Here is a 22,307-nt window from a genome sequence, read left to right as displayed (position 1 = left end):
TGGTGTTCAAATAATGAAGCAAGTTGTTTAATATAGATACTGTCTTTGATATAAATAACTAAATTTTGAGAAAATAATTTCATTTAGGGATTTGACTTGAAGGTGGATGAGCTTTCTGCTGTTATTTTGCTCTTACTGATGACTAAGCCCTATATTTTTATGTATGATCTTTATATCCATCTCTTGTAGCAGAAAATTTAAAGCAGAATAACTATATTGCTCCTTACTGTTCATAATTACCTTGTAAGAAGTTCTGCTAATCTTCTCATCCATTTTTCCCTTCAGACTCCATAAAAGGAGTATATAGAGTGTTTTATTTTTCAAAAAATTACCTCATATATGGACTTTTAGTTCTTAGATGTGATCTTTTTCCTTTTCAGGGAGTATCTGAGGGAAAAGTCCTGCTTTAATTTTGTGATAGGAAGGAGGTTGACATACCCAGGAAGAAAATAATCTGTTTGAGTAGTGTATTGGTGCCTAAATCAAAATTTTGTTCTGTTGACTCTTTCAGTATAAGAACTTCTTGGGAATAGTTTGTTTCACAACATGTTGTCATTTCACTGAGGTCTTTGTTAAACTTTAATGTAAGTTTCCATTGGGCAATAAAGTTCAAGTTTTTCTTTGCATGAGGGCAAGTTTTGAGGCAGTAAGGCAATTTGAGACAATGTGGTATTCCATACAGTGGAGGTGCCTTGCTCGCAGTTTGAATATCTACGAACCATATATTGTGTATGTGTGTATGCTGTGTAGATATTTAAACTGAAAAATGTATAAAATTATTTAAAAATGAAAAGTTAAAGATAAAAATAGTTTTAGGATAGTGATTTAATGTGTTCATGAGTGAATAAATGAAGAAGAAGTTGTATTGCACTTTAGACCCTTGTATTGCAGTATTACCCAGATTTTTTTCATGTTCGGGATTAATTTATCTTCCCTTTTTTCAACAGCATGTCATGATGATGTAGTTAAGATTGTGAATCTAGCGTGCAAATATAACCTTTGTATCATACCAATTGGTGGTAGGTATTGTGCCTTTTGAATTTTAATGTGATTTAAAGTTGTTCTATTTTAAATATTTGTGCATTCCCACTGAAAAGAAGCATTCTTATAGTTGTGATATGGTTATCCTGAAAAATTGGCTTATGCTGTTCATTTCTGTTCTCAGTAGATCTACCTAAACTGTTTGAGATATGATTTACCCTAACTCATGGCTTCTTTCCCATATGGATTCTAACTGAAGCTCTGACTTACTGCCTAGATAAGAGTTCCTTCTTTAGTAATTACTTTCTAACCTTTATCTTAATGGAGAGAGTATTATTTTTTCAAAGACTAACTATACCCAACATAAATCTTTGAGGAGGGATATGCATATGTAAAAGATCAACCAGGACAGTGATGACCAAATGAATAGTATCTTTTAATACTGAACATTAACATTATTTTACATTTTAAGGCAAATTTAATGTCTTTTGATCATTCATCAATCATATTGTTTTAACAACTTCCACAAGCCAAAGGAGGTTGCCTTCACTGAATTAATTGGCATTAATGGAATGGAAATGGGACCCCTACAAATCATAAGTTCCAGACAACTTCTTCAGCTTATACTTCCTGTTGAAATCATGTACAAAAGTGCCACTTTTAATGAAATAGTTTTCTGATTTCAAATGACTTTGACAAGAAATTGTGGTCACTGGTCATAGCCATGTTCTTAATATTATCATACCTTGAAAAATTAAGCTGAACCTTGTAGGTAAATACCCCCTATAATTCTTACCTTGTGACTTACCAAGATGATTTCCATGTGTATTCTGTCCAAAACATATGAAAGTACCAATTACAATTTTATTCTGCTATATGATTATACAGATCTGGTTAAGAATTGAGAACACTGTATTGTTCTATATATCAAGAAAGCATTTTTTCCTTTGACAACAAATGTTAAGGAATATATTCTAATTTATTGAGGTCTTTTTGTATGGAAATATAAGATAGTATTTTAAAGATAAGTGAATCTCATAAATATGATAGGAGAAAATGGTGTCTCTAGTTGTATAGGATGGGTATTTTTTTCTTTTATGCTGTCTCTCCACAGTAATCATTAGCTTAGAACTTCTCTAATTATGTTTTTGGAGCTCCACAAATTGTTAGGGGCTTCATTTGAGTGTGCCCAAGGGATGGAGCCATGTCCCATTGCTTTCAGCTCCATAATATTTCTTCATTTTGGCATGCACCGTAAAATAAAGGTGAGTTTACTTTTAGTGTGTTAGTATTTGCCAATTACATTTTGCAAAGTAGAGATAGGTATTTTTCCTAGTGGGCCTATTTGTATACTTTGTATTAGGGATTTGCCTAGATATGTAGCTAAAAAATAATATTTAAGCATAGTTATTGTCTTCTATTTTGGCAGGAGGAACAAGTGTTTCATGTGGCCTGGCGTGTCCTGCAGATGAGACAAGAACAATTATTTCTTTAGACACTTCACAAATGGTATATGATAACTTAAGATGTGTTTGAAGATAGTGTTTGGTTTTAAAAGTTTTCTTTATGGCTCAATCTTAGTTGTTTTTAAAAAGGTATATTGTCCATTTTGTTTAAATTTTTTTTCATCATTATATTTTATCTTTGCTTTCAGATCTCTAAAAGCTAAGGTCACTCTTACTTAGTCATATACCTTGATGAATTCTACCAAATTAACATATGAAATTGACAATTTGAGAAGCATGGATTGAATTGTGATACAATAGATGACCTGATTTGTATTATTAAAAAACAAATAATATTAGTTAATGTTAATTTGAGTCATCAGAACTTACTTGTTTCCCAAATTTTTACTAATGCTATTGCACTTTGCTTTTGGAAGAACAGAGGGGCTAATTAATTTTAAGATTAACTTAAAATTAGTAAAGGAACTAATAAATTTTAGGATTATTTTTTGAAATTTTGGTTTATTATGGTCTGAGAGTTGGCCCTTGTGCTATTTTAAAGTTTTAGTTTGGGTATGAACTTGATCTTCATATAGTCAACAGTACTCCTGCTTCTATAATCCTTTATTATAAAAAAATTTTAATATTTATGGTTTTATTGAAATTTTTAAGCATCACAGTTGAGAGAATAATATTTCTAGTCTCTAAATAATTATTTACATTTTTTCATACTGACTTTATCTTTTTTCCTCTAATATTTTTAAAGGAAATCCTGATGGCATACTACTTTACACCAAATATTTCTGTGTATTTCTTTTTAAAAGGACATTTTCTCACTATGTTATCCCTTCTGACAAAATTAAAAAAGTAATTATGTCATTTAGTATCCAGTCCACATTCATTTTCCAGTTATCTCAAAACTGTCTTTATTTTATAGTTCAGTGTATGAATAGGGATTCACGTTAGATTTTGGTGGTTTCTTTTAGTCTCATTTAATCTGAAACCTTCTTCCTCCTTTTATGAGTGTCCATGTTTTAAACCAGCTCCTGTGCATTATACTGCCTGTGTTACCAGCTCTGTGATGTGTAGGCAGGGACGAGTGGGGCTTTCTAGTGTGGGTACTGCTACTTCATTTCCATCTTGTCACTTGCTGCTTAGAGTTAGGAAGTTGTATTTCCTGAGAAAGTGTCTATTCATGGAGATGAGACTTCTTTCTTCTTTTGCAACAGAATCGTATCCTCTGGGTTGATGAAAACAATCTGACAGCTCATGTAGAGGCTGGCATAACAGGACAAGAATTGGAAAGACAGGTATGTTATTTAAGATTTTCAAAACCGCTATGTGTGCCCTCTATGAAAAAAGTACCTTTCACAGTATGTTCACTGACTGAGATTTTTCCGTTTTTGTTGTGAGTCAAGTATTGAACTAGATGCTGTGAACTCCATAGTGAATAAGACACCCATCTCTTACCCTTGGAAAGCTTATATTATATTATGACAGAAAATTCGGTAAATAGACAGTATAACTCAATGAGAATTGCTAGGAGAAGGCTAAATATGGGATGTTAGGCTCATCAAATGAGGTTCAAAGGGGAGGAGTTGAAGACGGTATCATAGAGAGCTTGGCATTTAAAATGAAACTTCAGGATAAATCATAATGAAAAGGAAATATGGGTGTGGGGAGAACAGTCCAGTCAGAGGAAGCAGCACGTGTGGAAACTTTATAGGCAGCTGTTGCTTGAGGGGATCTGCAGGTAGCTGAGTACGGCTGGGATCTAGGCTGCGTATATCGGAGAACACACATTCTTGGTGTTTGTATTCTGGATGTGTATATATATAGTTGGGCTTCCCTTGTGGTTCAGCTGGTAGAGAATCCGCCTGCAATGCAGGAGACCTGGGTTTGATCCCTGGGTTGGGAAGATCCCCTGGAGAAGGGAAGGGCTACCCACTCCAGTATTCTGGCTTGGAGAATTCCATGGGCTATACAGTCCATGGGATCTCAAAGAGTTGGACACGACTGAGCGACTTTCACTTTCTTTCATACATTTAGTAGTGGTAGAGGATTAAGCCAGGACAGCACGAAGAGGTTAAATCATAAAGTTTGAACTTTACCTTTGCACTTAGATAGTTCTTTTATGCTACTGTGTGGAGGATGGATGGACACATAAAGGCAGATAAAGTGGCTGCTGCACTAATTTGGGCAAGGGCTGATAGCGACCTGAAATAAAGTAGTAAAAATGGAGCAAAATAGAGTAAGTTGGACATAGAATTTTCAGAAATTAATAAATTTGATCAATTAGTTGGCATTCACATTCATTGAAATTTTCAGTGAATAATTTTACTGAAAACTGCTTATATCATGAATAAGTGAAACTCCTTATATACTTTTAGGATCCTAATGAATTTTAGGAAACTTGAGGTTCTCCTCCTGGATTCTAAGCAGATCATTATTAAAATGTATTGGTTCCTTCAGCCCTTTAAAATATGGCCAAGATAATTGTAACTCAGCTTTTGCAAACAGAATTAGAAAGTCCAGTTTGCTAATGATGAACTGAATGTTTTGTTCAGTTTGGATTACAGAGACCCCCTCCTTCCTGTCTTTTAACAGAACATAGAGATGTGACATGCTTGTTGATCTTCTCTTTACTATCTTTTTCCTTATTTCATGGTAAAGAGTTGAAGGCAGTTGGTGTGTGTGTGTGTGTGCAGGCTCGGTTGTTCAGTCATGTTTGACTCTGCAACCCTATCGACTGTAGCCTGCCGGCTCCTCTGTCCATGGGATTATCCCAGTAAGAATACTGGAGTGGGTTGTCCAGTGATCAATTATGGATGAAAGGCTTTGAAAAAAATTATTAAACTTTTCTTTTTTTTAATTTAATGCACTGAGGTACAGAGAACTAGATACAATTGGACATATTCATTGAGGCATTAAAGATCTTCAGTAAGTCAAGGTTTTATAAATTCAAGGTAATTAGATTTGTTAATTATTATACTTTAAATTAACTTCATGGGTTGAATAATAGCATTTAATGAAAAAAACTGTAAAAAGACCTGTTTAGTCTTCTGTTACTCTGAGAGGCATTGTCAACACAGCAGTTTTTTTTTTTATGACAAAGAATGGCCTTTCATGTCTGTAATTTTATATCCTTTATTTCAGCATTTGATGTAGTATTTTAACCTTTCCAAGATTTTTTTTAAAGGTTAGAATTAAAATTCAGGGAACATATTTCCTTGAAATTTAAATGACATTTTACTAGACTAGGAACTTTTAATATTTTACTTACTAGTTCATTTCCTTAAATGCCAACGTAGAACATTTCTTTTTGCCTCTGGTAGACTTTAATATAGTTTCTATGGCTGTATTGATCCTAGTTCAGGTTCTTTATCCCTTATGCTTCTTTATCCTTCAGTTTCTTCTTCAGCTGAGGTAACTGACTTAAAACTTGCTGCTTTTTCATTCTAAAAGTTTTTAAATGACACAAATATAGTAGTTGGGTAGCACAGATTTTCGTCTTTTTAACTTGTAAATTACATTGATTTTAATATGTGCAAAATTTAAGGGAGGTCACTGAATGTCAGTTATGGGTTTTGGGAATTTGTTTCTACATTTATTAATTCTTTGGCTACTTAATTTTACTAGTTAATAGTCTGGGGATATATGACTTATGATTTTCCCCGCCTCTGGATGCATTTCTCTATGCCTCAATTTCTTTATCTATAAAATGGAAATAATGAATCCTGTTTCATAAAGTTTTTGTTGAGATGAAATAAGTTAATAATGTAAAGTGCTTAGAACTTTTATTTATTTCACTAATTTTTACTGGGTACTGTTTGCTTCATTCAATTCATTCAAGCATAGCTGATTTTAAATATTCCTTCTATATGCCAGACTCCAATATTTGTATCACCTCAGACTTCTTTCTTGAATTCTAGACTTGCACATCCACTTGCTTAGTTGATATCTCCACTTGTATATGTAATAGACATTTTAAACTCAATATTTTAAAAATTGAATTTCAGTTTTCGCTCCACAATTTGCTTATTCTGTAGCCTTCTCAATCCTAGTTGGTGATAGTTCAATTCTTTGGGCAGCTTGAGCTAAAATCTTGAGTCATTTTCTTTTGTTTTGTTTCATAATAGTTTCATTGAGATATAATTGTCACATAGTAAGTTGCAGTTATTTAAAATGTGCAACTTGATAAGGTTTGGTATGTGACTACAAGCATGAAACCGTTACTGCAGTCAAGATGTAGAGCACACGCGCCAGCCAACCCCGAAAGTTTCCTCTTGACCTCTTTCGATTTCTCTCCGTCTCGTCTTTACTGTATCCCTGTCAGTCTCTGACAAGCTTTTTGTCACTGTAAGTTTGTTTACAAATCCTATAATTTTATTAAAATCAAAGCACATATCCTATTTTTTTATAGGGGTGGAGTGTAAAAACCTCAACAAAACTGTTTACATTTTTTTAAGTAAGGAATAAAAGCATACACATTGGAAAGGAAGAAGTAAAATTGTCTTTATTCACAAAGGACATGATCTTGTATGTGATAAATCTAATGGAAGCTAAAATTTTAAGAACTAGTTAGTAAATTTAGTAAGATTGCTAGATATAAAAGCTATACACACAAATCAATTTTATTTCTGTATACTAATCATCAAATTGGAAACTTTTAAAATACCACTTATATTGTAAAATATACATATAATACTTAAGGACAAATCTATTAAAAATATGAAATACTGGGACTTCTCTGGTGGTCCAGTGGTTAAAACTCCATGCTCCCAATACAGGGAGCTGGGATTCGATCCCTGGTCACAGACATAGATTCCACATGCTGCAACAAAAGACCTTGCATGATGCAACTAAGACCCAGAGCAGTCAAATAAATATATTAAAAGTTTTTGAAAAGGTATGGAATACTTGAACACTAAAAACTGCAAGACCCAGCTGAGAGAAATAAACAGACCTAAAATAAACCTAAAGCTATACATGTTCATGGGTTAGAAGATTCAGTATTATTATTGGTTCTCCCCAGACTGATGTATAGAATCGATGCAATCCCAATCAAAATCCCAGGAGACTTTTTTCTTTTTTTAAAGAAATTGATAAGGTGATTATAAATTCCATGTGAAAATACAAAGAACCTAGAACAGAAAATAGAGTGTTTTATATTAGGAGTGAATTTTGGATTTTGTCAAATGCTTTTTTTTATGTCTTGAGGTGGAAGATGAGGTGATTTGAGGCCTTTCTATTTTTAAAATATAATTTTAAAAATTTATTTTATTTTTGACTGTGCTGGGTCTTTGTTGCTTTGCGTGAGCTTTCTCTAGTTAATGGCAGGCAGGGGTTACTGTTTGTTGGGGTGTGCCTGCTTCTTTTTGTGGTGATTTTTCTTGTTGCGGAGCAAAGGCTCCAGGTGTGTGGACTTCAGTAGTTTCAGCACACAGGCTCAGTAGTTGCAGCTCACAGGCCCTAGAGCATAGCGAACTTAAGCAGTTGCAGCTCATGGGTTTTGTAGTTGTGACTCAGTTCTGGACCTTGGGCTCAGTAGTTGTGGCGCTTGGGCTTAATTGCCTCACTGCATATAGAATCTTCCCAGACCAGAGATGGAACCTGTGTTCCCTGCATTGGCAGGCAGCTTCTTATCCCCTGGGCCACCAGAGAAGTCTGAGGCCTTTCTTCTTTTTTTTTTTTTTTGGCCTTTCTTCTTAATATAGGTTTTCAGTACTATAAATTTCTCCCAACTACTGCTTTAGTGGCATTCCACAAATTTTGATGTCTTCTCATTTTCATTCGTTTCAAAATGTTTTCTACTTCCCTTTTGATTTTTTCTTTGACCCATTGGTACTTATATGTTGTTGTTTATGTTTCCAATTGTTGGGGGATTTTTTCAAACATCTTTCTGTTACTGATTTCTCTGTTAATTCTCTTGTGTTCAGAAAACATTCTTTATATGACTTAAAGCATATCAAATTAATTGATACTTGTTTTATGGCCTAAAACATGGTCTACCTTGTAAATGTTCCGTGGACACTTGAAAAGAATTTGTCTTCTGCTGCTGTTGGTTGGAGTAGTCTATAAATTCTATTAAGTCAAATTGATTTATAGTGTTGTTTAGGTCTTCTGTATTAAAAATTTTTTCTTTTGTCTACTTGTTATATCAATTATTGACAGAAGGAAATGAAAACTTCCAGTTATTATTGTAGATCTATTTTTTCTTGCAGTTCTGTCAGTTCCACTTCATATATTTTAAAGCTTTGTTATTGGGAGAATAAATGCTTGGGATTGTTATAGCTTCTTGACTAGTGAACAGTTTTGTTATTATGAAATTACTTTCCTTCTTTCTGATGGTATTTTTTGCTCTGAAGTCTACTTTATCTGATGTTAAAACAGCTATTCCAGTTTTCACTGTTGTTGGCATGGTATATATTTTTCCTTTTTCCATTTTTAAACTTTTTACTCATTTATGTTTTTATATTTAAAGTGCTTTTCTTGTAAATAGCAAGCAATTGGGTTTTTCCTTTTTATCTAACCTGACAGTCTCTATCTTTTAATTGAGTGGTTAGACCATTTACTGTCATTGTGGTTATTGATATGGTTCAGTTTAAGTCTGTCATCTTGCCATTTGTTTTTTATCTTACGTACCTGTTTTTTCTCCTTTTCCACTTTTTACTGCCTTTTTTTGGATTGAATTTTGTTTAATGGTACCATTTTATCTTTTTTGTTATTTTTAAGGATTGTTTCAGGTTTTATAGTATATATCTTTAACTTGAAACAGTCTACTTTAAGGTGGTAATATAATACTTAGAGTTTAGCATAAAAACCATAGAATATTATGTTTCTTATCTCTATGCTGTTGTCACATGTTCTGCTTTTATAATTTTTACTGAAATAGTGAGTCATTACCTAGAGATGTTTAAACAATAAGAAGCATGTTTTATATTTACCTGTCTAGTTACCCTTCCTTGTTTTGTTTTTTGTCGCTTAGTCATGTCCAACCCTTGCAACCCCGTGGACTGTAGCCTCTCAGTCTGCTCTGTCCATGGGTTTTCCCAGGCAACTCATTGGAGTTGCCATTTCCTTTTCCAGGGGATCTTCTCAATCCAGGGATCGAACCCACATCTCCTTCATTGGTAGGTGGGTTCTTCACCACCGAGCCACCAGGGAAGTCCCTAGTTACCCTTTGATGCCTTTAATTCAATCTGGTGATACTTTCTGCTTGAAAAACTTGTTTTAAATATTTATATCTTTAGTGTGGGTCAGCTGTTTATGACTTTTTCTGCTTTTGTCTGAAAATATCTGTCATATTTTTTTAGAGCAGTTTTAGGTTTAAAACAAAATTGAGAGGGAGGTACAGAGATTTCCTATATGCCTGTGTCCCCATGCATGCCTAGCCTCCCCCAATATCAACATCACTCACGAGATTGGTAGATTTCTTTTTTTTGAATTCTCAGAATTTATTCATGTTGTAACTGGAAGTTTGTACCTTTTGACCAATATCGTCACATTTTCCCCACCCTGTCATCCCATGATAACCACCAGTCTATGCTCTGTTTCTTTGAGTTCAGCTTATTTAGATTCCACATATAAATGATACAGTGACACCCTACATTGGAACATCATAATTACAGAAAGTCCTTAGTTTATGTTAGGGTGCGCACATGGTGCTGTCCATTTGTGGGTTGGACAAATGTTTAAATAATTGTTGAGTGCCCATCATTATAATATCACTCAGTATCTTCACTGCCCTACATTCTCTGTACTCTTCCTATTTATTTTCCACCTCCAACCCCTCACCTCTGGCAACCACTGATCTATTTTTTTTTTTTTTAATTTACTTAATTCTTTGGCTGTGCCGGGGCTTAGTTGTAGCACGTGGGATCCTCAGTATTCATTTGTTACAGCCATGTGGCTTCTTTAGATGTGGCATGTGAACTCTTGGATGCAGCATGTGGCATCTAGATCCCTGACCAGGAATTGAACCCAATCCCCCCCTGCGTTGGGAGCCCAGAGTCTTAGCCACTGGACCACCAGGGAAGTCGTCCACTAATTTTCTTGTTTCCATAGTTTTGCCTTTTTCAGAATGTCATACAGTTGGAATCATAGAATATGTGGCCTTTTCAGATTGGCTTCTTTCACTTAGTAACATATGTTTAAGTTTCCTCCATGTCTTTTCATGGCTTGATAGCTTTTTTCTTCTCAGCACTAAATAATATTCAGTTATTTCAATGTTCCATAGTTTGTCCATTAACCTACTGAAAGATATCTTGATTGCTTCCAGGTTTGGGCACTTATGAATAAAGCTGCTTTAAACATTTGTGTGCAGGTTTTTATGCGGACTTAAGTTTTCAACTCCTTTGACTAAATAGAGGGAGTATGATTGCTAGAGTGTATTTAGTTTTGTAAGAAAGTGTCAGTCTTCCAAAGTAGCTGTGCCATTTTGCATTCCCACCAGCACTGAGAGTTTCTGCTGCCACATATCCTCTCCAGCATTTGGTATTGTCAGTATTCTGGTTTGGAGCCATTCATTTGGAGGTGTAGTGGTATCTTGTTGTTTTAATTGGTATTTATGACCAACTTAGCATATTAAAAAGCAGAGACATTACTTTGCCAACAAAGGTCCGTCTAGTCAAGGCTATGGTTTTTTCCAGTGGTCATGTATGGATATGACAGTTGGACTATGAAGAAAGCTGAGTGCTGAAAAATTGATGCTTTTGAACTGTGGTGTTGGAGAAGACTCTTGAGAGTCCCTTGGACTGCAAGGAGATCCAACCAGTCCATCCTGAAGGAGATCAGTCCTGGGTGTTCATTGGAAGGACTGATGCTGAAGCTGAAACTCTTAATACTTTGGCCATCTCATGTGAAGAGTTGACTCACTGGAAAGGACCCTGATGCTGGGAGGGATTGGGGGCAGCAGGAGAAGGGGACGATAGAGAATGAGATGGCTGGATGGCATCACCAACTCGATGGACATGGGTTTGAGTAAACTTAGGGAGTTGGTGATAGACAGGGAGGCCTGGCGTGCTGTGATTCATGGGGTTGCAAAGAGTTGGACATGACTGAGCGACTGAACTGAACTGAACTGATGACATATGATGTGGAACATCTTTTCATATGATTATTTACTATTTTCAGTGAAATGTCTATTAAGATCTTTGGTCTATTGTTTAATTGGATTTTTTCTTGTTTAGTTTCAAGAGTTCTATGTGTGTGTATGTGTGTGTATTTGTTACCTTCAGAAAAGTTGAAAGACAGTAGTCTTTTGAGAGTAAATAATATGGAGTAGGAAATAGTATCCCACTCCAGTGTTCTTGCATTAAAAATTCCATGGGTAGAGGAGACTGGCAGGCTACAGTCTGGGGTCAGAAAGAGTCAAGACGTGACTGAGCACAGCATAGTATGAATGTAGATTGTTAGGATATGAGTAAAGATTGTTGGGGAGTTAGGGAAGTATATTGGTCTGATAATCTTGATTTTAATGTTCAGTTTTGTATTTAAGCTACTTATTTATGAGTGGTTATTTACCTCTTAAAATTAAATAAACATATTGAATGTTTAGTGAAAAATTCTATTATGTAATAATGTCTTTTCAAATCCTGTTTTCTAGCAACAAAATTAGACATGATAAATAATTTGCATTGCATATCTGCAGAAGCTAACAAATTCTATTTAGCCTACTTGACTTTCAAATTTTGGATTATAACTTGCATACGATACTTAAATACACACATACATATTATAAACACAACTGACACATTCTACATCTCTGCATGGCTTACTTGAAAAATAGAAACAGTTGCTTAATTGGATGACTATCAAAATGGTCAACACAGATTGATGGGCTTGAGTGCAGTAGACAGTGGGTATGCAGATGGTGGTGTCTGTGCCGTTCAACATGAGATGGCTGAGCCTTTAAAATGATTTCGGTGGAATGGCTTTGGTGGTGGTGCAGTAAAGGGCATCCATTCAACCTCAGGTGCTGTGCAGATGGCAAAGCTAAGCTAATATAGAAAAATGAGAAACAAGTGACTATTTAATGTACAGGAATGCATGATCTGCATCACAAATAAGTGATGGTATTACATGCAGGAAACCTAGCCAGATGGCTGTACATTAAAACACATGACTCCTTGAGAGATTTAAGTACAGGCAATTTGCTCAGATTTTCTGCAGGCCTGCTGCAGATTATATTAGGATAGGGAAAATAAGAGATTAAGTGCTTTATTTATTGAAAGTGTTCAGGTGAACTTGGCACTTATTTAAGTATAATCTGATTTCTATAAGTATTTAAATTGTCTCTTTGTTGGAATAAAAAGTAAGAAAGGTAGTTGTCTTTTAAATGAAAGAATGTAAGGAGTATGATTGCCCAGTGAGCCTGTGGAAAATACAGCTGCCTCTTGGTTCATAGTTTTCAGTTTTGTGAAGTTTTCCACTAGGCAAAAGCTAAAAATATTTTTGGACAAGTATGATGAAAGTATTTCTTTATCTATTTAGGTTTTAATGAGTCCAGATAGAAAAGACATATGGAAATTCTAATGTGGAAGGAGTTAATGTGTTGAGTGCTGTGTGATATGGAGCCATTTTCACTGGTAAAATATTACATTTTTGTTTTTCAGCTTAAAGAAAGTGGTTATTGTACAGGTCATGAACCAGATTCCCTGGAATTCAGCACTGTGGGAGGATGGTTATCTACTCGAGCATCAGGCATGAAGAAGAATATCTATGGCAATATTGAGGACTTGGTAAATTTTTTCTAGTTACTATAAAATAATTGATTGGTCAATAGAGATTATTATTAAAGGTTGTTAAGCTGTTAAAATTTGAGTTGAAGAGTCCCCTCAAAAGTATACCCCATTTGATTATAATAACACTGACTGTGCATTATAATCCAAACAGTCAAAAGACACAACTGTGGTCATTTAAGAATGCTTCTTTTTGAGTGAATGATATCTAAGCTTTGTAGATGTTTTATCTGACTTATAAATACATATGAATTTTATTTTGCAAGACTTGGCACCTTAGTCTTCAACTCTACCAAGATTTTAGTCTATTTAGTTAGGTGGTCTGTCATTACTATTCTTTGGCCTTATGAGATATTATATTTATTTTTCTGAAAAAAAGTTTCTGTGTAGAATTAAAGAGCCCAATTGAAAATGTTCTAGTTAGTGTAATGTTTTATGTACACATCACTTTGTTTTCACTGACCTGGTGTCATTGCTCTTGAGAGTTAGTGTGATAGGCATCCTGGCTAGGAATTCAGTATCATTTGTTCCATTTGTAGTTTTTACAGTGATTAATTGTGTGACCTTGTGCAAATTGTTTCATCTTTCTAAACATCAATTTCCTACAGTATAAAATAGAATGATGTTATTTGTTGTGTAGAATTGCTATGAGGAATAAAGGACATAAAATGAAAACTCTTAGTGGAATCTTGGTATGTAATAGGTACTTCATACATGTTAGTTCCCTTTATCATCAATATTTTGATAACAATTTGAAAGATAGTTTTTGAGACTATTAATGTGGTATTCCTTACATTATTCTTAGAGCTGTTTAACTTTGTTTTTCAACTCTAGCATTATAGTATTTTCATTGTCTTTGTTGATAGAAATATCAAATTATTGATAAAATATATTGGTTCTTTGTAGTTAACACCCAACAATTTAAGACTTTGTCTTTATAATGAACACTTTAAAAATATTTACGTTATCTTTAATTGAAGATATTTTAGAAATCATATTTTTCATTTTGCAGTTAAGATAACAAATTCAGTTTCAGAGGAGAGAATTTGATCCTTCTGCTATTGAATTATTAAAAGTGTTATCAAAGTTAAGCATATTTGATAGACTGCTACCTTTAGTACTGCTAAAGCATGCAATTTGTTTTAATCCTTTTTACGGTTACTTAAGGGCCACAAATTATAAGTACACATCTTAATATATATATTTGCATGTTTATATCTAGTTTTAATTATAAAAAAGCATCATACTGTGTTTAATCTGCTCTTTAAACTATATTATCAATACATTACCATGTATATGAGCATAGATTTGCATCACTAGTTTTAAAAACTGCATATAATTCTCTTTCATTGATAATTTGTGATTTAGTAAAGTAATTCCCTATAAAAGAATATTTAAGTTACATTTTATTTAAGAATTATGGAAATAAATAAAGGGAAACATATCCTTTGTAGTAATTTCTTTAGCATACATCTTTGATCATTTTCTTTGGGTAAGTTCCTAGAGTTTGAATTGTTGGATCAAGCATGTTTTTATGTCTTTGGACCCTTATAACCAAGTTGTTCTTTAGATATCTTGTGCCATTTGACATTCTTACTAGCACTATGAGAATGTTTATTTTACTAGACCTTTTATTTATGTTTTTGTCATATAATTTTGTATTTCTTTGTTAGTAAGAATAAACTTTTAAAATGTCCTATTGGCAATTTTTCTTATTTTGTAAATTGTTTAATTACATCCTTTGTTCATTTCTTTCAACAATACATACTCTATTTTTATTTATCCATCAAAAAACCATCCTAAGAATGTGTTGGGTTTTACCTAACCATTTCTGAGTCAGATCTGAGGAATATTTTTTGATTGACCCTCTCCCGACAATGATTTTCTCACATGTGTGAGACATGTCTCACACATATCTCTCCTCCTCTTTTTAACTCAATCACCACATCTCTTCATCCCAATTTTGATATGATCAAAATTAATACTTCATTCTTTTCTACTGAGTGGGTAAAGTAGATAAGTTGAAGGTGGGAATAAGACAAGAATAAATCTTTTCTTAGAATTCTAAGCATCTAAATAGTGCTTGACATGCATAATGGTGCTTCATAAATGTTAAATGAGTGAAAGAATGAACCCATTAAAATATGATCATTGCATATTTTTCCTGTCCTTTAGTTCTTTACCACATGGACAACCCTAGAGTAACTTTGGTTTAAAGAAATTGTTTTTCAGTTTTTAAGACTGAATGTTCCTAGACCAATAACAATCTTAGAATCTTTTTTCCCTCTTTTAAAGTTATATAAAATTTATTTTTAGTCTAATAATTACTAAAAGATATTAGAATTCTGAAGGGAATCACCATTTGTCACTTAAACCAGTATTTTAAAAATAGTGTTTTATATAAATATATAGGGTGTGTGTACCCACACAAACAACATTCACTGACAGATATCTAGAATTTACATCATGCATTGTATTAAACAGGTGGTTCATATAAAAATGGTAACACCTAGAGGTATAATAGAAAAAAGCTGTCAAGGACCTCGAATGTCAACAGGCCCTGATATCCATCACTTCATCATGGGATCTGAAGGTAAATATAACTGCAAATTTATTATGAAAAAATACAGGTTAGTGATTCAACTTTGTAAAAATTTGTGATATTGTGATATCAGATTTTTGAAAGAAAGACATGTTTTGTGTATTTAAAGAATGGTGTTTTTTTAAGTTTTATTGCTTTAATTTAGTACTTCATAAATTTTTATTATGAGAATATCTTATTAAACTTTCTCCTGCATTTTGCTTTTTTATGGTTTTAGAGCCAGCTTAGTCCTTTTGGTGTTATTTTATTTTTCTTTTAGAGTTTTGAATCAGTTTTAGCAGGAGTAGTTGTTAGGGTTTAAAATGGTTTGCTTTAATATTTTATGGTGTGATATTCCCTAATCTCTGAATTATCAAGAGGAAAGGATTAATAAAGTATTATCTTATTGTCTTTCTTATTGTATTTCTTATTGTCTTTCTATGATTTTATCTTTTGTTATTTGCTACTTGGTGTTTTAAGAAGTGAAATTTAAAATTTGCATCTTTTCCAACTTCTTGGTCTTTTATTTTTTTCGCTTAAGTCATGTCCTTTGCTTGGTTACTTAATACTGGGTAGGTTAGAATATAGTTTTTCATTTTATGCAAAACATTTAATTTCTGTATCTATCAGAAAAAGGACCAAAAACTAGCCTTCCTTCTGGTTTGCAAACTGTTACGTAGACACTGTGAATTTTATGGATAAGGTGAAGGTAGGCATATTTTTCAGTTCTTAGGATGGTAGAGAGGGGTAGTTATCCTTTAAATTTAGAGAAATAAAGTGTTTCTACATTACCAGAGGAACTCATTAGTAAAGTCAGAAGGTAGTACAAGTTGTTAAAAAGATTTTCAAAACATATATCTATATTCATGGATAAAAGAGCACTTATAATAAGCTAGGATTTTAGGGCATAATTCTAACTTTTGATGGTAGCATCAAGGAAAAAAATTACAAATTATGTGTCTTAGTAATGCACTGAAAGTCATCTGTTAAGTTATGATGACCAGTGGTAATAGCCTAGATACTTTTCATGATAATTAGTGACAGACCTTTGTCAAGGTATTTCACCGATTTACTCTCTTTTTGACGAGAAAAACAAAATGTTATGTTCCTTTAAAATAATAGAGTTCTCTTAAAAGTATAATTTTGGAACTTCTCATATTATCATCTAAGAGTTAACTGAAAAAAAATATAATTTTCTCTTATTAAATCTCAAATTGAATAATAGGTATTAAAACTGATAATTATTAGTTTTACTGTTGGTATATAGATAGTTGGAGTCAACCCTATAAATTATCTTTTCAAGTAACCACATCAGACATTTTTTTCTCCCATTAGTTAGCATTTTAAAAGTTCTGATTGCTAGGTACTGTGCTGGAACACTCAAGGGCACAGATAATAATTGACAATTATTAACAGAATAAGATAAATTTTATGATAGATATAAACAGAAGAGATACACAGACAAAGGTCATGTAGATGCATGCTTAGGCAGATTTCCTTAGAGGGGTCATGCCTCAAATGGTCCTTCAAGGGCGATGAGAAAATAATTCTAGACAGAGTTGCAGGAATATAGGCGGGGAAGGAGTTGCCCTCCAGAGAGAACTGGTGTGAGCAGACTTACAAGTGAGCAAGTGCTGTGTCTGCCTTTTGAGGGTGCCAGCTTTTCAGTAGGACTGGAAGATTTAATTGTAGGGTGGAGTAGACTGTAGGTTGAGGTGGAGTGGTAAGGATTACAGGGTGGCTGAAGAGATAATCTGGTCTTTTATCCCTTTTAAAATAGTTTGAACTTTATCCAAAACGCTGGGCTGCCTCGTACCTCAATAGTAAATTATTGTATGAGTTTAAGGAAAGCAAACTTATTATAATAAACTGTATATCTTTGCTTACTTTTTAAAAAGCATATGTACTAGGGTACATTACTGTATTTAAATGAGATTTTATTATAAAGATCCATGCAGAATGCCATACTGATCTAAGAGCATGAACCATGAAATCTTTCAGACTTGGATTTTAGTCCTGGTTTCACCACTTATATTTCTGTGACTGTGTAAATTAGGTGATTCTCTATGCCCAGTGTCCTCAGCTGTAAAATGGGGATAATAAAAGTATCATAAGTATTCATAAGCCTTTTGGGAGGGTCAGATGAGATTATGCCACACAGTTTATAAGCAGATAGTAAGTACTCAGAAAATGTTAAATTTATTACTATTGTGACTGTTTATTATTTTTGCATCAGTGATCTTTGTAAGTATATTTGTGGTCCCTGGTCGCCATTTCTGTATATATGTGAATATAGAGTCATCTTACTATAGACCAGGAGACAGCTTGATTGAGAAGGTAAACTTGTGTGAAATCATACTCTTTAATAGCAATACTGTTTTTTCTGCTATTTTGAACTGTCTAATAACCTCCTGCCTTAAATTTGAATCATACACTTTTCCTTGAGCTTTAGAAAGTATTTTCTTTTGCTGTAGTTAAATCATTTGATGACAGCCTTGAAAGCATTATGTTTGTGTTAGTGGCTCAGTTGTATCCTGACTCTCTGCGACCCCATGGACTGTAACCCACCAGGCTCCTCTGTCCATGGAATTCTCCAAGCAGGAATTCTGGAGTGGGTTGTCATTCCCTTCTCTAGATCTTCCCAACCCAGGGATCAAACCTGGTCTCCTACATTGCAGGCAGATTCTTTACAGTCTGAGCCATGAAGGAAGTCATTTGATGACAACCTTGAAAGCATTACTATTATAAAAAACCTATTTCTCCCTATCCTACTAAGTTCCACATGTGAATAACCAAGTTAAGTTTAATGTTTTTGTCATTTTGTGTTATGAATTTTTCATAATGATTTTTTGGATAAGCAACTTCCTCCCATTTTATATATCATATAAATTGATCAATATAATTAAAAATATAATAAAGCATTTGAAATGTTTTTCATTCTTTTCCTATATATGGAATTTACTAGTAATTTATAATGACTTGCTCTATTATTTGAAAAATGGCTTAAAAGCACATTTTTTATTTTTTAACTCATTGCCCACCCTTGTTTTAGTCTTTGCTCTAAAATGAAATGGATGAAATGCTTACTGTCGGTCCTTCTGTGTTACTTTACTTCATCTTTTGGTTAAATAAAGCTCATCTTTTAGTAGATTTCCTCAGGAAAGACATATTTGTATATCCCATGAGTTCGGGAATGTTCTAAACTATTTTCTATGGCCTTGATACTTGCATGACAGCTTCATTGACTTTCATGTGTCACACATTGTTTCCTTGTTTAAATACTGTACCACTGTTGCTTTGGTTTTCTGTGCTGTTTTGAGGAATCTGATGCCAATTCTCTTGTCTTTTTGCCTGGAGGCACTAAGAATGGTGTTTGTTTGTTTTTTTTTCCCCATTAAAGTTTATTTTACTTTTACTCTGGTATCCAGGGACCCTTTCTGTGTGTATATGCTGGTCTTTTATTTCTGTAAAGGTTTTTTGGGGATTGTAGTGTTGAGTAGTAGGATTTTGGAGCACATTTCCCCCTTCCCTGCACTGTTTTAATTTTTCTTTTGCAGGGATACCAATTGTATGTTTGTCTGACTTTCTTTGCTTGTTTGCCATTTCAGCCATGATTTTTCAATCTTTTTCCTTCAACTTCTTTCTTAATATCATTTTCATTCACTTGGTTATTTTCTTGCTTTTCTTCAATGCCCCCTGTTAAGCTTTCACTTGAATCTATTGTTTCTCCTCCTTGTAGCCTAGTCTTCATTTTTGTTGTTCTGTTTCTTACCTGAGTTGGGTCATCTTTTATTTCATTTCTTCTTGTTTTTTGTCCATTTACATTTTTAGTGTTTATATTTCGAATTCAAGTGTTTTTTTCATATCGTCAAGTGCTTATTTGACAATATTGAATGGAGTTTGAAAAGTTGTGTTATGGTTTTCTCCAGGATCATTGCTTGTTTTGTCAGGGGAGCTTTTCATCAGTGGAAAAGCTTTTATTTGCATTTTCTGACCTTTTTAAAGTAGTTTTATTTGGATTTGGTTTGCTTTTTTTCTGTTCCTGTTTATTTCTTGGAAAGGGTTCCTAGTTTGAGAGTGTTCTATTCTGTCACATACTCTCTTTTGTGCTGTTTGCTTCATGAATGGTGGTGTTTTTGGTGGCAGAAGCCATGACATATCTTGTGTTTTTTATTTCTTTCAGATCTTTAATTTTTCTCCTAATTTTAGTCTTTTCCTTCACTACCTTGTCTCCAAGGAGTACTACACTACTCTAAGTTGATGCTTCTTTGAAAATACTTCCCCTACTTCTCCAAGGGTGTCATTTCTGGTTCCATCTTCAAACCCCTCCAGGATTATGGAGAGCCAGCGTTATGGATTAGATTAACAAGTTTTATATAGTATTTCGGGTTTATTGCTGCACTTTTTCTTTCTGGGGTTGATTTCGTGTCTGCCTCGTTTAAGTCCTCTGCTGCTTTCATTCTTTCTCAAGCAGTCTTAAAGAGTCTATCTTAAGGAGTCTTTCTTGAGTCTTCTAACCCTCCTCCACGCCCACTTCTCACCCCTTACTTTCTTCTTGTAGCAGCTGGAAGATTGTAAAACGTCTGTTGGAATTTTTACTTTTTATCTCTACTTATGAATAATTTGAAGGTCATAGTATATTTTGTCTCCTTTTAATACTAAAGTGTGTGTCCTGTGTGGTTTTCTGTTTTCCCTATTGATTTTCATGTTGGGGGTGGGGAGGAGTAGATTCAGAATCAAATGACTAACATTCTTCTCAGTCCTGAAGTCATCTGAAGGTATATTTTCAAATTATGAAAGATTTTATTTACTTCCAGCAAATACTTGCATTTTTATTAGATAGTAGTTGAAGCTTTCAGTTTTCCTAAGAACATTATATTTTAACGTAGAACAGAAAATTCTTAAATTTACGGCAGCATATTTTTATTGAAAAAGTGAATGACATCTATGATGTCACTTTGCTATGGAGTTGTTTACGACTATATAAAGTGGGTATAAAATATTAGTATAATGTGCAAATAGTCAAGTGATAGGTAATCTTAAGTAGTTTTATATCACTCCACTGACATAAAATTCCCAGAGCAAAAGAATCAATAAATAATAAAGATCAATAAAAATAATCAATAAGCCTAACAGAAATGAGCCTTTTGATGAAGTGAATTTAGATATAAACTTTTGTGATTGGATTAATTTGAATATAGATCTGTGTGGAAGAACTGCCCTGAGTCAGAGTGCATTTGGGACTTGGATGGAGTTTCCTTTTAAAGTGGGGACCCCCTCAACCCCCCCTCCTGCTGCAGAACTCATAGCTAGATAGTTGCACAGACGTACCTTGGTCATTTCATTAATCTTGCAACAGTGTAAAGTCTCATTTTACCAGTTTTTATTTTTTAATATTACTTAGTGTTACAGTGGGTTTTACTGCTTTAGAGTACCTACTATACATACGAGGCAATATGGCTGTGCAGAAATTTAGGGCATGGTCACTCCTTAACTAATACCTTAGAATTTTGATGTAAGATTAGAATTTTAAAGAGAGTTTGCTAATGTTTTATATGTATGTGTGTTAACTTTTTGAGCAAGTAATTACATGTACAAAGTTAAGATATGTACAAAATTCAAAAGGTACTAAATGATGTATAGGGAAAAATCAGCCTTCTATCCTTGTCTTTTAGGCATCTCCCTTGCCCAGAGTAAACACTTTTGCTATATATAAGCATGCATATATATGTTTTTAAAAGCACAAATGGGAGTTTACTACTCTTTGCTTTGTGCTGAATTTTGTAGAGCTCACTCCAAACCATCACATTTAGAAGCACTTCATTCTTTTCATCCGGAGGAGGCATTGGCACCCACTCCAGTACTCTTGCCTGGAAAATCCCATGGACGGAGGAGCCTGGTGGGCTGCAGTCCATGGGATCGCTAAGAGTCGGACACAACTGAGCGACTCCACTTTCACTTTTCACTTTCATGCATTGGAGAAGGAAATGGCAGCCCACTCCAGTGTTCTTGCCTGGAGAATCCCAGGGATGGGGAAGCCTGGTGGGCTGCCGTCTGTGGGGTTGCATAGAGTCGGACACGACTGAAGCGACTTAGCAGCAGCAGCAGTAGCAGCATTCTTTTCATTAGCTACCTGATACAACATTCCTGGAATGTACTCTGTTCTATTAAAGCAGATCCTTATTGACTGGCTTTTAAATGGTTTGAATTTTTCCTTTGGATTATATTTAGGTTATATCTTATGCAGTAATTTATAGAAATATTTTCAAAGAGATTTATTTCTGAAATGTAAAGAAATATTTTGTAAAAAGTTGGGAGTTTCAACTTTAGTTTTAAATGGAGAAATTTACCTGTCTGAAATCAAGGCTTATACTGACCTTTTCCTTAATGAATTTTAACCTGGTCACTTTTGAGTTTGAGCGAGTATTAAAGTTTTATGTAGTCTGTGGATAGGTTAGAATAAATAGAAAAGATGATTCATGTCTTTAGGAGCTTATGTCTGAAAAATTTCAGTTTATTTGTAGAAATAACTTTCAGCATGAGGTATTAATTTTAAGA

The 22,307-nt window shown here is 33.9% G+C and overlaps 1 protein-coding gene across 1 annotated transcript in view; it reads left to right on the top strand.

Annotated features, from left to right (window-relative positions):
* AGPS (alkylglycerone phosphate synthase) overlaps positions 1-22,307 on the top strand; it is a 138,537-nt gene that overhangs the window by 58,854 nt on the left and 57,376 nt on the right. The window contains exons 6-10 of the mRNA XM_070475984.1: positions 948-1,019; positions 2,411-2,490; positions 3,656-3,736; positions 13,043-13,168; positions 15,653-15,761. Coding sequence (XP_070332085.1) covers positions 948-1,019; positions 2,411-2,490; positions 3,656-3,736; positions 13,043-13,168; positions 15,653-15,761 — 468 coding nt within the window. The remainder of the gene's footprint in view (positions 1-947; positions 1,020-2,410; positions 2,491-3,655; positions 3,737-13,042; positions 13,169-15,652; positions 15,762-22,307) is intronic.

Source organism: Odocoileus virginianus, chromosome 13 (assembly GCF_023699985.2).
Source record: "Odocoileus virginianus isolate 20LAN1187 ecotype Illinois chromosome 13, Ovbor_1.2, whole genome shotgun sequence".
In the NCBI taxonomy this organism is placed as follows: domain Eukaryota; kingdom Metazoa; phylum Chordata; class Mammalia; order Artiodactyla; family Cervidae; genus Odocoileus; species Odocoileus virginianus.
This window is presented reverse-complemented; position numbering and strand designations above follow the sequence as displayed.